The sequence below is a fragment of the Salmo salar genome, chromosome ssa15 (genome assembly GCF_905237065.1).
Source record: "Salmo salar chromosome ssa15, Ssal_v3.1, whole genome shotgun sequence".
Taxonomy (NCBI): domain Eukaryota; kingdom Metazoa; phylum Chordata; class Actinopteri; order Salmoniformes; family Salmonidae; genus Salmo; species Salmo salar.
Window position 1 is genome coordinate 6,508,086 of NC_059456.1, and position 15,029 is coordinate 6,523,114.

General features: G+C 45.1%; 1 protein-coding gene across 5 annotated transcripts in view; it reads right to left on the reverse strand.

Moving 5' to 3' along the window:
• The window catches only part of LOC106570917 (WD repeat and FYVE domain-containing protein 3), a 326,816-nt gene that overhangs the window by 142,979 nt on the left and 168,808 nt on the right, over window positions 1-15,029 (reverse strand). For 4 of the 5 annotated variants that reach the window (XM_045695421.1, XM_045695420.1, XM_045695419.1 and 1 more), the window contains exons 15-18: window positions 13,851-14,057; window positions 11,948-12,031; window positions 10,615-10,792; window positions 9,947-10,161 (exon numbers count right to left, since the gene is read on the reverse strand). In XM_045695421.1, coding sequence (XP_045551377.1) covers window positions 9,947-10,161; window positions 10,615-10,792; window positions 11,948-12,031; window positions 13,851-14,057 — 684 coding nt within the window. The remainder of the gene's footprint in view (window positions 1-9,946; window positions 10,162-10,614; window positions 10,793-11,947; window positions 12,032-13,850; window positions 14,058-15,029) is intronic. The other variant, XM_045695422.1, reaches the window with a different exon arrangement.

Sequence of the window (15,029 nt, forward strand, 5' to 3'; positions counted from 1 at the left end):
AGGAAAGGGGGATACCTAGTCAGTTGTACAACTGAAAGGAAAGGGGGATACCTAGTCAGTTATACTACTGAAAGGAAAGGTGGATACCTAGTCAGTTATACAACTGAAAGGAAAGGGGGATACCTAGTCAGTTGTACAACTGAAAGGAAAGGTGGATACCTAGTCAGTTGTACAACAGAAAGGAAAGGGGGATACCTAGTCAGTTATACAACTGAAAGGGGATACCTAGTCAGTTGTACAACTGAAAGGAAAGGGGGGATACCTAGTCAGTTATACAACAGAAAGGGGGGATACCTAGTCAGTTGTACAACAGAAAGGAAAGGGGGATATCTAGTCAGTTGTACAACAGAAAGGAAAGGGGGATACCTAGTCAGTTATACAACTGAAAGGGGATACCTAGTCAGTTGTACAACTGAAAGGAAAGGGGGATACCTAGTCAGTTGTACAACTGAAAAGGAAAGGGGGATATCTAGTCAGTTGTACAACAGAAAGGAAAGGGGGATACCTAGTCAGTTATACAACTGAAAGGGGATACCTAGTCAGTTGTACAACTGAAAGGAAAGGGGGATACCTAGTCAGTTGTACAACTGAAAGGAAAGGGGGATACCTAGTCAGTTGTACAACTGAAAGGAAAGGTGGATACCTAGGCAGTTGTACAACAGAAAGGAAAGGGGGATACCTAGTCAGTTATACAACTGAAAGGTAAAGGGGGATAGCTAGTCAGTTGTACAACAGAAAGGAAAGGGGGATACCTAGTCAGTTATACAACTGAAAGGTAAAGGGGGATAGCTAGTCAGTTGTACAACAGAAAGGAAAGGGGGATACCTAGTCAGTTGTACAACTGAAAGGAAAGGTGGATACCTAGGCAGTTGTACAACAGAAAGGAAAGGGGGATATCTAGTCAGTTGTACAACAGAAAGGAAAGGGGGATACCTAGTCAGTTATACAACTGAAAGGGGATACCTAGTCAGTTGTACAACTGAAAGGAAAGGGGGATACCTAGTCAGTTGTACAACTGAAAAGGAAAGGGGGATATCTAGTCAGTTGTACAACAGAAAGGAAAGGGGGATACCTAGTCAGTTATACAACTGAAAGGGGATACCTAGTCAGTTGTACAACTGAAAGGAAAGGGGGATACCTAGTCAGTTGTACAACTGAAAGGAAAGGGGGATACCTAGTCAGTTGTACAACTGAAAGGAAAGGTGGATACCTAGGCAGTTGTACAACAGAAAGGAAAGGGGGATACCTAGTCAGTTATACAACTGAAAGGTAAAGGGGGATAGCTAGTCAGTTGTACAACAGAAAGGAAAGGGGGATACCTAGTCAGTTATACAACTGAAAGGTAAAGGGGGATAGCTAGTCAGTTGTACAACAGAAAGGAAAGGGGGATACCTAGTCAGTTGTACAACTGAAAGGAAAGGTGGATACCTAGTCAGTTGTACAACAGAAAGGAAAGGGGGATACCTAGTCAGTTGTACAACAGAAAGGAAAGGGGGGATACCTAGTCAGTTATACAACAGAAAGGAAAGGGGGATATCTAGTCAGTTGTACAATAGAAAGGAAAGGGGGGATACCTAGTCAGTTGTACCACTGAAAGGAAAGGGGGATACCTAGTCAGTTGTACAACAGAAAGGAAATGGGGATACCTAGTCAGTTATACAACAGAAAGGAAAGGGGGATATCTAGTCAGTTGTACAACAGAAAGGAAAGGGGGGATACCTAGTCAGTTATACAACAGAAAGGAAAGGGGGATACCTAGTCAGTTATACAACAGAAAGGAAAGGGGGGATACCTAGTCAGTTATACAACTGAAAGGAAAGGGGGGATACCTAGTCAGTTATACAACAGAAAGGAAAGGGGGGATACCTAGTCAGTTATACAACAGAAAGGAAAGGGGGGATACCTAGTCAGTTATACAACAGAAAGGAAAGGGGGATACCTAGTCAGTTATACAACAGAAAGGAAAGGGGGGATACCTAGTCAGTTATACAACAGAAAGGGGGGATACCTAGTCAGTTGTACAACAGAAGGGAAAGGGGGATACCTAGTCAGTTGTACAACAGAAAGGAAAGGGGGGATACCTAGTCAGTTATACAACAGAAAGGAAAGGGGGGATACCTAGTCAGTTATACATCTGAAAGGGGGGATACCTAGTCAATTGTACAACTGAAACGAAAGGGAGATACCTAGTCAGTTATACAACTGAAAGGAAAGGGGGATACCTAGTCAGTTGTACAACAGAAAGGAAAGGGGGATACCTAGTCAGTTATACAACTGAAAGGAAAGGGGGATACCTAGTCAGTTATACAACTGAAAGGAAAGGGGGGATACCTAGTCAGTTGTACAACTGAAAGGAAAGGGGGGATACCTAGTCAGTTGAACAACTGAAAGGAAAGGGGGGATACCTAGTCAGTTGTACAACTGAAAGGAAAGGGGGATACCTAGTCAGTTATACAACAGAAAGGAAAGGGGGATACCTAGTCAGTTATACAACAGAAAGGAAATGGGGATACCTAGTCAGTTATACAACTGAAAGGGGATACCTAGTCAGTTGTACAACTGAAAGGAAAGGGGGGATACCTAGTCAGTTATACAACAGAAAGGAAAGGGGGATACCTAGTCAGTTATACAACAGAAAGGAAATGGGGATACCTAGTCAGTTATACAACTGAAAGGGGATACCTAGTCAGTTGTACAACTGAAAGGAAAGGGGGATACCTAGTCAGTTGTACAACAGAAAGGAAAGGGGGGATACCTAGTCAGTTGTACAACAGAAAGGAAATGGGGATACCTAGTCAGTTGTACAACAGAAAGGAAAGGGGGGATACCTAGTCAGTTGTACAACAGAAAGGAAAGGGGGATACCTAGTCAGTTGTACAACAGAAAGGAAAGGGGGGATACCTAGTCAGTTGTACAACAGAAAGGAAATGGGGATACCTAGTCAGTTATACAACTGAAAGGGGGGTATCTAGTCAGTTGTACAACTGAAAAGGAAAGGGGGATATCTAGTCAGTTGTACAACAGAAAGGAAAGGGGGATACCTAGTCAGTTATACAACTGAAAGGGGATACCTAGTCAGTTGTACAACTGAAAGGAAAGGGGGATACCTAGTCAGTTGTACAACTGAAAGGAAAGGGGGATACCTAGTCAGTTGTACAACTGAAAGGAAAGGTGGATACCTAGGCAGTTGTACAACAGAAAGGAAAGGGGGATACCTAGTCAGTTATACAACTGAAAGGTAAAGGGGGATAGCTAGTCAGTTGTACAACAGAAAGGAAAGGGGGATACCTAGTCAGTTATACAACTGAAAGGTAAAGGGGGATAGCTAGTCAGTTGTACAACAGAAAGGAAAGGGGGATACCTAGTCAGTTGTACAACTGAAAGGAAAGGTGGATACCTAGTCAGTTGTACAACAGAAAGGAAAGGGGGATACCTAGTCAGTTGTACAACAGAAAGGAAAGGGGGGATACCTAGTCAGTTATACAACAGAAAGGAAAGGGGGATACCTAGTCAGTTGTACAATAGAAAGGAAAGGGGGGATACCTAGTCAGTTGTACAACAGAAAGGAAAGGGGGATATCTAGTCAGTTGTACCACTGAAAGGAAAGGGGGATACCTAGTCAGTTGTACAACAGAAAGGAAATGGGGATACCTAGTCAGTTATACAACAGAAAGGAAAGGGGGATATCTAGTCAGTTGTACAACAGAAAGGAAAGGGGGGATACCTAGTCAGTTATACAACAGAAAGGAAAGGGGGATACCTAGTCAGTTATACAACAGAAAGGAAAGGGGGGATACCTAGTCAGTTATACAACTGAAAGGAAAGGGGGGATACCTAGTCAGTTATACAACAGAAAGGAAAAGGGGATACCTAGTCAGTTATACAACTGAAAGGAAAGGGGGGATACCTAGTCAGTTATACAACAGAAAGGAAAGGGGGATACCTAGTCAGTTGAACAACTGAAAGGGAAAGGGGGATACCTAGTCAGTTATACAACAGAAAGGAAAGGGGGATATCTAGTCAGTTATACAACAGAAAGGTAAAGGGGGATACCTAGTCAGTTATACAACAGAAAGGAAAGGGGGGATAACTAGTCAGTTGAACAACTGAAAGGAAAGGGGGATATCTAGTCAGTTATACAACAGAAAGGTAAAGGGGGATACCTAGTCAGTTGTACAACAGAAAGGAAAGGGGGGATACCTAGTCAGTTATACAACAGAAAGGAAATGAGGATACCTAGTCAGTTGTACAACAGAAAGGAAAGGGGGATACCTAGGCAGTTGTACAACTGAAAGGAAAGGGGGATACCTAGTCAGTTGTACAACAGAAAGGGGGGATACCTAGTCAGTTATACTACTGAAAGGAAAGGGGGATACCTAGTCAGTTATACAACTGAAAGGAAAAGGGGATACCTAGTCAGTTGTACAACAGAAAGGAAAGGGGGGATACCTAGTCAGTTGTACAACTGAAAGGAAAGGGGGATACCTAGTCAGTTGTACAACTGAAAGGAAAGGGGGATACCTAGTCAGTTGTACAACAGAAAGGGGGGATACCTAGTCAGTTATACAACTGAAAGGAAAGGGGGATACCTAGTCAGTTGTACAACAGAAAGGAAAGGGGGATACCTAGTCAGTTGTACAACAGAAAGGAAAGGGGGATACCTAGTCAGTTGTACAACTGAAAGGAAAGGGGGGATACCTAGTCAGTTATACAACAGAAAGGAAAGGGGGATACCTAGTCAGTTGTACAACAGAAAGGAAAGGGTGATACCTAGTCAGTTGTACAACAGAAAGGGGGGATACCTAGTCAGTTATACAACAGAAAGGAAAGGGGGGATACCTAGTCAGTTAAACAACAGAAAGGAAAGGGGGAAACCTAGTCAGTTATACAACAGAAAGGAAAGGGGGGATACCTAGTCAGTTGTACAACAGAAAGGAAAGGGGGATATCTAGTCAGTTGTACAACAGAAAGGAAAGGGGGGATACCTAGTCAGTTATACAACAGAAAGGAAAGGGGGATAACTAGTCAGTTGAACAACTGAAAGGAAAGGGGGATATCTAGTCAGTTGTACAACAGAAAGGAAAGGGGGATAACTAGTCAGTTGAACAACTGAAAGGAAAGGGGGATATCTAGTCAGTTATACAACAGAAAGGAAAGGGGGATAACTAGTCAGTTGTACAACTGAAAGGAAAGGGGGATACCTAGTCAGTTGTACAACAGAAAGGAAAGGGGGGATACCTAGTCAGTTATACAACAGAAAGGAAAGGGGGGATACCTAGTCAGTTATACAACAGAAAGGAAATGGGGATACCTAGTCAGTTGTACAACAGAAAGGAAAGGGGGATACCTAGTCAGTTGTACAACAGAAAGTTAAGGGGGGATACCTAGTCAGTTATACAACAGAAAGGAAAGGGGGATACCTAGTCAGTTGAACAACAGAAAGGAAAGGGGGATACCTAGTCAGTTATACATCTGAAAGGAAAGGGGGGATACCTAGTCAGTTATACAACAGAAAGGAAATGGGGATACCTAGTCAGTTGTACAACAGAAAGGAAAGGGGGATACCTAGTCAGTTGTACAACAGAAAGTTAAGGGGGGATACCTAGTCAGTTATACAACAGAAAGGAAAGGGGGATACCTAGTCAGTTGAACAACAGAAAGGAAAGGGGGATACCTAGTCAGTTGTACAACAGAAAGGAAAGGGGGATACCTAGTCAGTTGAACAACAGAAAGGAAAGGGGGGATACCTAGTCAGTTATACAACTGAAAGGAAAGGGGGGATACCTAGTCAGTTATACAACTGAAAGGAAAAGGGGATACCTAGTCAGTTGTACAACAGAAAGGAAAGGGGGGATACCTAGTCAGTTGTACAACTGAAAGGAAAGGGGGATACCTAGTCAGTTGTACAACTGAAAGGAAAGGGGGATACCTAGTCAGTTGTACAACAGAAAGGGGGGATACCTAGTCAGTTATACAACAGAAAGGAAAGGGGGATACCTAGTCAGTTGTACAACAGAAAGGAAAGGGGGATACCTAGTCAGTTGTACAACAGAAAGGGGGGATACCTAGTCAGTTATACAACAGAAAGGAAAGGGGGGGATACCTAGTCAGTTATACAACAGAAAGGAAAGGGGGAAACCTAGTCAGTTATACAACTGAAAGGGGGGATACCTAGTCAGTTATACAACTGAAAGGAAAGGGGGATACCTAGTCAGATGTACAACAGAAAGGGAAAGGGGGATACCTAGTCAGTTATACAACTGAAAGGAAAGGGGGATACCTAGTCAGTTATACAACTGAAAGGAAAGGGGGGATACCTAGTCAGTTATACAACTGAAAGGAAAGGGGGATACCTAGTCAGTTATACTACTGAAAGGAAAGGGGGATACCTAGTCAGTTATACTACTGAAAGGAAAGGTGGATACCTAGTCAGTTATACAACTGAAAGGAAAGGGGGATACCTAGTCAGTTATACAACTGAAAGGAAAGGGGGGATACCTAGTCAGTTATACAACAGAAAGGGGGATACCTAGTCAGTTATACAACTGAAAGGAAAGGGGGGATACCTAGTCAGTTATACAACAGAAAGGGGGATACCTAGTCAGTTATACAACTGAAAGGAAAGGGGGGATACCTAGTCAGTTATACAACTGAAAGGAAAGGGGGATACCTAGTCAGTTGTACAACAGAAAGGAAAGGGGGATACCTAGTCAGTTGTACAACTGAAAGGAAAGGGGGATACCTAGTCAGTTATACTACTGAAAGGAAAGGTGGATACCTAGTCAGTTATACAACTGAAAGGAAAGGGGGATACCTAGTCAGTTGTACAACTGAAAGGAAAGGGGGATACCTAGTCAGTTGAACAACTGAAAGGAAAGGGGGATACCTAGTCAGTTATACAACAGAAAGGGAAAGGGGGATACCTAGTCAGTTGTACAACTGAAAGGAAAGGGGGATACCTAGTCAGTTGAACAACTGAAAGGAAAGGGGGATACCTAGTCAGTTATACAACAGAAAGGAAAGGGGGATACCTAGTCAGTTGTACAACTGAAAGGAAAGGGGGATACCTAGTCAGTTGAACAACTGAAAGGAAAGGGGGATACCTAGTCAGTTATACAACAGAAAGGGAAAAGGGGGATACCTAGTCAGTTGTACAACTGAAAGGAAAGGGGGATACCTAGTCAGTTGAACAACTGAAAGGAAAGGGGGATACCTAGTCAGTTATACAACAGAAAGGAAAGGGGGATACCTAGTCAGTTGTACAACAGAAAGGAAAGGGGGATACCTAGTCAGTTGAACAACTGAAAGGAAAGGGGGGATACCTAGTCAGTTGTACAACAGAAAGGGGGATACCTAGTCAGTTATACAACAGAAAGGAAAGGGGGATACCTAGTCAGTTGTACAACTGAAAGGAAAGGGGGATACCTAGTCAGTTGTACAACAGAAAGGAAAGGGGGGATACCTAGTCAGTTGTACAACTGAATGCCTTCAACTGAAATGTGTCTTCTGCATTTAACCCAAATCAGAGAGGTGCCCGGGGAACAGTGGGTTAACTGCCTTGTTCAGGGGCAGAACGACAGATTTTTTACCTTGTCAGCTCGGGGATTCGATCCAGCAACCTTTCAGTTACTGGCCCAACACTCTAACCACTAGGCTACCTGTATGATCTCTGTGGTAACTTGTATCTGGACAGGGTGAACTATGCAAAGGGTTTTCATTGTCTTCACAGGAATTCTAACTTATTTCCATTGGTCTCATCCACCACACAAGTATTTAAATGCTGTGACTCTCAGGTGGTGATTGGGCCTTGGGGGTCAGGTTACACTGTAAACTTGGTATCGTTTGATTGGTCAATGGTGGTTGATTTTGGGTCGAAAGGTTACACCTTCAGTTGTTCTAAATGGAATTAAATGTATTTTGTTCTCTCTCTTATCCTGTAGGAAGATTGTATGATTCATTCTCATTTCCTAGACTTCTAAGGCATCTCTTTGTTCATGCTTTGTCCTGTAAGTTAACTTTAGTATCTATATGCTTAGAATAATACCTCTTAATTCTTGCTAAAGCTTTGAAGATTACACCGTTATGCCTTGTATTGTGAATCAATTCATTTTCACCGAGTCATTAAATAATACTTGCTTTGATATTTGGCTTCTCATGACCAGTCCTTTGCCTTAGTCAGCTAAACCCATTATACTTTATGGCACATGGTTCAACTGTAGTCTCTTGCATATTGCTAATTATCTTATGGAGTAAAATAAACATTTTAATGGGCTAATTGATTCATTTTTTTATGAATTGATTAATTGTTTGATTCATTGAGTACAGAGGAGGAACAGGGGAGTCTACAGAGGAGAAACAGGGGAGTCTACAGAGGAGAAACAGGAGGGTCTACAGAGGAGAAACAGGAGGGTCTACAGAGGAGAAACAGGAGGGTCTACAGAGGAGAAACAGGAGGGTCTACAGAGGAGAAACAGGAGGGTCTACAGAGGAGAAACAGGAGGGTCTACAGAGGAGAAACAGGAGGGTCTACAGAGGAGAAACAGGAGGGTCTACAGAGGAGAAACAGGAGGGTCTACAGAGGAGAAACAGGAGGGTCTACAGAGGAGAAACAGGAGGGTCTACAGAGGAGAAACAGGAGGGTCTACAGAGGAGAAACAGGAGGGTCTACAGAGGAGAAACAGGAGGGTCTACAGAGGAGAAACAGGAGGGTCTACAGAGGAGAAACAGGAGGGTCTACAGAGGAGAAACAGGAGGGTCTACAGAGGAGAAACAGGAGGGTCTACAGAGGAGAAACAGGAGGGTCTACAGAGGAGAAACAGGAGGGTCTACAGAGGAGAAACAGGAGGGTCTACAGAGGAGAAACAGGAGGGTCTACAGAGGAGAAACAGGAGGGTCTACAGAGGAGAAACAGGAGGGTCTACAGAGGAGAAACAGGAGGGTCTACAGAGGAGAAACAGGAGGGTCTACAGAGGAGAAACAGGAGGGTCTACAGAGGAGAAACAGGAGGGTCTACAGAGGAGAAACAGGAGGGTCTACAGAGGAGAAACAGGAGGGTCTACAGAGGAGAAACAGGAGGGTCTACAGAGGAGAAACAGGAGGGTCTACAGAGGAGAAACAGGAGGGTCTACAGAGGAGAAACAGGAGGGTCTACAGAGGAGAAACAGGAGGGTCTACAGAGGAGAAACAGGAGGGTCTACAGAGGAGAAACAGGAGGGTCTACAGAGGAGAAACAGGAGGGTCTACAGAGGAGAAACAGGAGGGTCTACAGAGGAGAAACAGGAGGGTCTACAGAGGAGAAACAGGAGGGTCTACAGAGGAGAAACAGGAGGGTCTACAGAGGAGAAACAGGAGGGTCTACAGAGGAGAAACAGGAGGGTCTACAGAGGAGAAACAGGAGGGTCTACAGAGGAGAAACAGGAGGGTCTACAGAGGATCATTGTTCATTTTTATAAGAAAGAAAGTCAGATGACTTCTTCTCTAGCTGTGTGTGTGTGTGTGTGTGTGTGTGTGTGTGTGTGTGTGTGTGTGTGTGTGTGTGTGTGTGTGTGTGTGTGTGTGTGTGTGTGTGTCTCTAGCTCAACTGTCCGTATCCTATCCTGCATCACAGCTGACCGGCCATGCAGCAAATTAGACCAACTGTGACTCCACCCAGACTCCTCTAAATAATATTAAAAACCTGTCGAAACCGGTTTTTTCCCTTTTACGTAAAACAACCATCGACATCATTAAGAGTTTATTACGGGGGGGTTAAGCCAGCCCTTAGTGACAGAGAGCTCTGTTTACTATTTGTGTGCAATTACTATTTGTGTGCAATTTGTGTGATGAGGTAAATATTTTAGAGGTAAATGGACTTATAATGACGTGCCACATCTGGTCCTGTGGTGTGTGTGTGTGTGTGTGTGTGCGTGCGTGTGTGTGTGTGCGTGTGCGTGCATCCCACCCTCACCTCAGGGCCATAGGCTGCAGGGCCTGGGAGGCCAGCCTCTCAAACATCCTCTGCAGCGGCGGGTGTAAGGGATGTTCCTCGTCTCCCAGGGCCAGGCTGCAGCGCTGCAGTAGTCTGCTGTGTAGACCTGCTTCACACAGTATCTGCTGGTTTCTCTCCGTGTGGACCAGCAGCTGCAGGATGTTAGCTACTGCTAGCTGAAGGTCAAGAGCATGCTGGGTAGGTAGGGAAGGGGGGTAGGGAGGGAGGGAGGGAGGGAGGGTGGGAGGGAGGGAGGGAGGGAGGGAGGGAGGGAGGGAGGGAGGGAGGGAGGGAGGGAGGGAGGGAGGGAGGGAGGGAAATTAATTGTTAAGTTTTGGTTTCTTTAACGTTTGTGACAGACGAGCTGAACCCTTGGAGCGTCTTGCTGAAGTGTAACTCTTTTGTCATATAAAAGATAGACTAGTGTCATGACAACAGCTAAACCAGGAAGATATACAGCTATTCAGAGATGTACAGTTCTTAGGGAGGAAACGGAACTCTTGTACAAGAGATGCTGAATAAGGTTTGTTCCTCATTTGGACTAAGAGGAAATGGTAGTAAACTTGATTCCATTTTACCGACTAGTATCACTGAGAGAAAGTAACACATTCATCCTGAGGCCAGAGGCCTCCTCGGCACTTCCTTACCTCTGGTTGGCTGTCGGAGCTGACGGAGGCCAGCAGGTCCAGCATGGCTAGCCCCGCCCCAGGGTGGATGACCACCGAGTCCGACGAGGAGGAAGTGTTGGCCAGTTGTAGTTTCATGTTTAGGTCCGTCAAGGCTCTGACCCCTGCAGGGGGTCCTGATGTGCCCTGGTAGCCATGCCTGTGTTTTCGGTGACAGTAAGTCAGCAGTTAGTGAGAGTCAACCGTTTCCCCCGTGTGTATCAAGAACGATCCACCACCCAAAGGACAACCAGCCAACTTGACACAACTGTGGGAACCATTGGAGTCAACATGGGCCAGCATCCATGCAGAACACTTTCGACACCTTGTAGAGTCCATGTCCCGACGAATTGAGACTGTTCAGAGGGCAAAAGGGGGTGCAAGTCAATATTAGGAAGGTGTTCTTAATGTTTGCTATACTCAGTATCTATTGGGAACTATCTAAATAAAGTGTTGCCAAAATATTGTGGGGTTGAGTACGATGAGAGGGAAAATAAATCCAGAATAGATATCCTAATCTTTCCTTTCAAAGGGATCATGGATTAAAAAAATTAATTTAAAAAAAAAATCACCTATTTTGCTAACTCTGGGATTTTTACTTTGAAAACTGAAATGTTGATTAACGAAGTGTCTCTGTAGAAGTGATTAAAACATGAAGAGATTAAACACGAGAGGTTTAAAAGGTTAAGTCAGTTTAGAGTTGACTCTGACTGGACACTGACTCACACCCAGGCCTGTATTCATTTAATTAGAGAAAAATAGCCACGTTGATGCAGTCATGGAAATGATACAAACGGTAGGTTTGGTTTCCCCTACAGAGCAGTGAGGAGAGAGGGCTTAAAGGAAGGGGTCAGCAGAACCAGGATGAAAAGAGAGACAGAGAGAACAAAGAGAGAGGAGAGAGAACGAGAGGGAGAGAGAACGAGAGGGAGGGAGAGAGAGAGGTCAGAATGTAGAGAACAAGAGGAGTGGAATTCACATGACATAGCAGCAATAGCTGACATAAGGGAGAGGAGAGAGCAACATGACATAGCAGCAACAGCTGACATAAGGGTAAGAGAGCTACATGACATAGCAGAAATAGCTGACATAAGGGAAAGAGAGGAGAGAGCAACATGACATAGCAGCAATAGCTGACATAAGGGTAAGAGAGCCCCATGACATAGCAGCAATAACTGACATAAGGGAAAGAGAGAGGAGAGAGCAACGTGACATAGCAGCAATAGCTGACATAGGGGAAAGAGAGAGTAGCATGACATAGGAAGAGGAGCGAAAGAGCGGGATGAGGAAGAGGAGTGCAGAGCGCAGTAGCTACCTCTTCCTGGCGAGCGCTGGCGTACCCCAGGGGGACGGCAGGGAGGTCTCGTGAGTGAGGCAGGGGGGAACCTGCTCCGCACGACTGAACACAGCACACACACACACACATTCAGGACACACACACAGACACACACACAGACAAACATGGATGGACAAGAGTAGCACACAGCCCAAACACACAGCCAGGCAGTGCCAAAGATTAGAGGAGAAAAAGAGAGAAAGAGAGGAAAGAGAGAAAAGAGGAAGATGTTAGTTAGAAGGCTGAAAGAGAAGAGCGCTCAGAGCATAGCTAGCTAGCACACTACAAGGAGGCTAATGCTACCAGGAGGCTAATGCTACAGCACACTACAAGGAGGCTAATGCTACCAGGAGGCTAATGCTACCAGGAGGCTAATGCTACATCACATTACCAGGAGGCTAATGCTACAGTACACTACCAGGTCGCTAATGCTACAGCACACTACCAGGAGGCTAATGCTACCAGGAGGCTAATGCTACAGTACACTATCAGGATGCTAATGCTACAGCACACTACCAGGTCGCTAATGCTACAGCACACTACCAGGAGGCTAATGCTACCAGGAGGCTAATGCTACAGTACACTACCAGGATGCTAATGCTACCAGGTCGCTAATACTACAGCACACTACCAGGAGGCTAATGCTACAGCACACTACCAGGAGGCTAATGCTACCAGGAGGCTAATGCTACAGCACACTACCAGGAGGCTAATGCTACCAGGAGGCTAATGCTACAGCACACTACCAGGAGGCTAATGCTACAGCACACTACCAGGAGGCTAATGCTACAGCACATGCATGTGAAGGTTTGGTTACACTACACCAATGTTTCCGAACCCTGGTCCTGGGGGGGGGGGTTGATTATTTGAATAATCTGTATTAGTGCTCGGGGTCTAATACCAAAATGTGTGCCCCTTGTGGTACCCAGGACCATGTTTGGAGAGGCCTGCACAACAGTGCGGTAGATAAGCTCTTCATTCACAAGGCAGCATAGCCCAATCAAAACTGCACAACTGCCATGAGCTGTATTGAGGTATGTGAGAGTCCAAGTGAAGTCAGTGATATGAGAAGAACTCAATATCTAAATGTGTTGAGCTGTGGGACTTTTTGCATTGGTGACTTGGAGCTTTGATTGTCATGGGATGTATTTTCAAGCCAGTTTAAGAACAATTTCTTATTTACAATGACGACCTACCCCGGGCCCAAACCCGGAAGGCGCTGTGCCAAATTGTGCGCAGGCCCTATTGTACTCCCAAAATCACGGCTGGATGTGATACAGCCTGGATTCGAACCAGGGACTGTAGTGACGCCTCTTACACTGAGATGCAGCGCCTTAGACCGCTGCGCCACTCGGGAGCCCATTGATTCGGGGTTAAGAGAAGCATCTTCCTTTTGACCTGTTTAACAAAATCACTGACCTGTTGAGGGAGTCAATCACTGACCTGTTGAGGGAGTCAACCACTGACCTGTTGAATGAGTCAACCACTGACCTGTTGAGGGAGTCAACCACTGACCTGTTGAGGGAGTCAACCACTGACCTGTTGAATGAGTCAACCACTGACCTGTTGAGGGAGTCAATCACTGACCTGTTGAGGGAGTCAATCACTGACCTGTTGAATGAGTCAACCACTGACCTGTTGAATGAGTCAACCACTGACCTGTTGAATGAGTCAACCACTGACCTGTTGAATGAGTCAATCACTGACCTGTTGAATGAGTCAACCACTGACCTGTTGAATGAGTCAACCACTGACCTGTTGAATGAGTCAATCACTGACCTGTTGAGGGAGTCAATCACTGACCTGTTGAGGGAGTCGATCACAGACCTTCCAAATGAGTGGGCCTAGAGTCTGTTTTAGTGAGAAACAGTAACTGACGTACCTGTCGAAGGAGTCTGTGGCCATTTTATGAAGGTAGATGAAGAGCTTGCTGCAGTGTTTGAGGGTGGGGCAGATGTTGTCCCCGGTCCCGCCCCCTGCTCCGGCTGAAACCCCGTCGTCCTCCAGCAGCCTCAGGAAGGGCTGGGCGTTGGAAGGGAACACTCCCGTGGCTCCAACCTTCTTGGCCTCAGAGAAACAACCCAGCAGCCTGAAGGTGGTGGGACGTGGGTCAATAATCCATCAATCAATCAATCAATCAATCAATCAATCAATCAATCAATCAATCAAATTTATTTATACTGAACAAAAATATAAGCGCAACACGCAACAATATCAAAGATTTTACTGAGTTACAGTTCATATAAGGAAATCAGTCAATTTAAATAAATTCATTAGGCCCTAATCTATGGATTTCACATGACTGGGCAGGGGCGCAGCCATGGGTGGGCCTTGTTTGGCCCACCACCCTCAGACGATCCCGCAGGTGAAGAAGCCAGATGTGAATGTCCTGGGCTGGCGTGGTTACACGTGGTCTGCAGTTGTGAAGCCGGTTCAACATACTGCCAAATTCTCTAAAACAACGTTGTTGGAGGCGGCTTATGGTAGAGAAATCAACATTCAATTCTCTGGCATCAGCTCTGGTGGACATTCCTGCAGTCAGCATGCCAATTACACCCTCCCTCAAAACTAGAGACATCTGTGCCATTGTGTTTTGTGACAAAACTGCATATTTTAGAGTGGCCTTTTATTGTCCCCAGCACAAGGTGCACCTGTGTAATGATCATGCTGTTTAATCAGCTTCTTGATATGCCACACCTGTCAGGTGGATGGATTATATTGGCAAAGGAGAAATACTCACTAACAGAGATGTAAACAAATTTGTGCACAGAATTAGAGAAATAAGCTTTTTGTTCGTATGGAAAATTTATGGGATCTTTTATTTCAGCTCATGAAACATGGGACCAACAGCTTGCACGTTGCGTTTATATTTTTGTTCAGTATAGACAGCCCTTTTTACATCATCAGCAGCAGCAGCAGTCTCATGTGAAGACTCACTATCTACCACACATCAATACGCGTCACTGTTTAAAGATTAGTTGGGGCCATGTACTATACATGTCCCATACTATACCTATTCTGTCCTATACATGTCCTATACTATACATGTCCTATACTATAC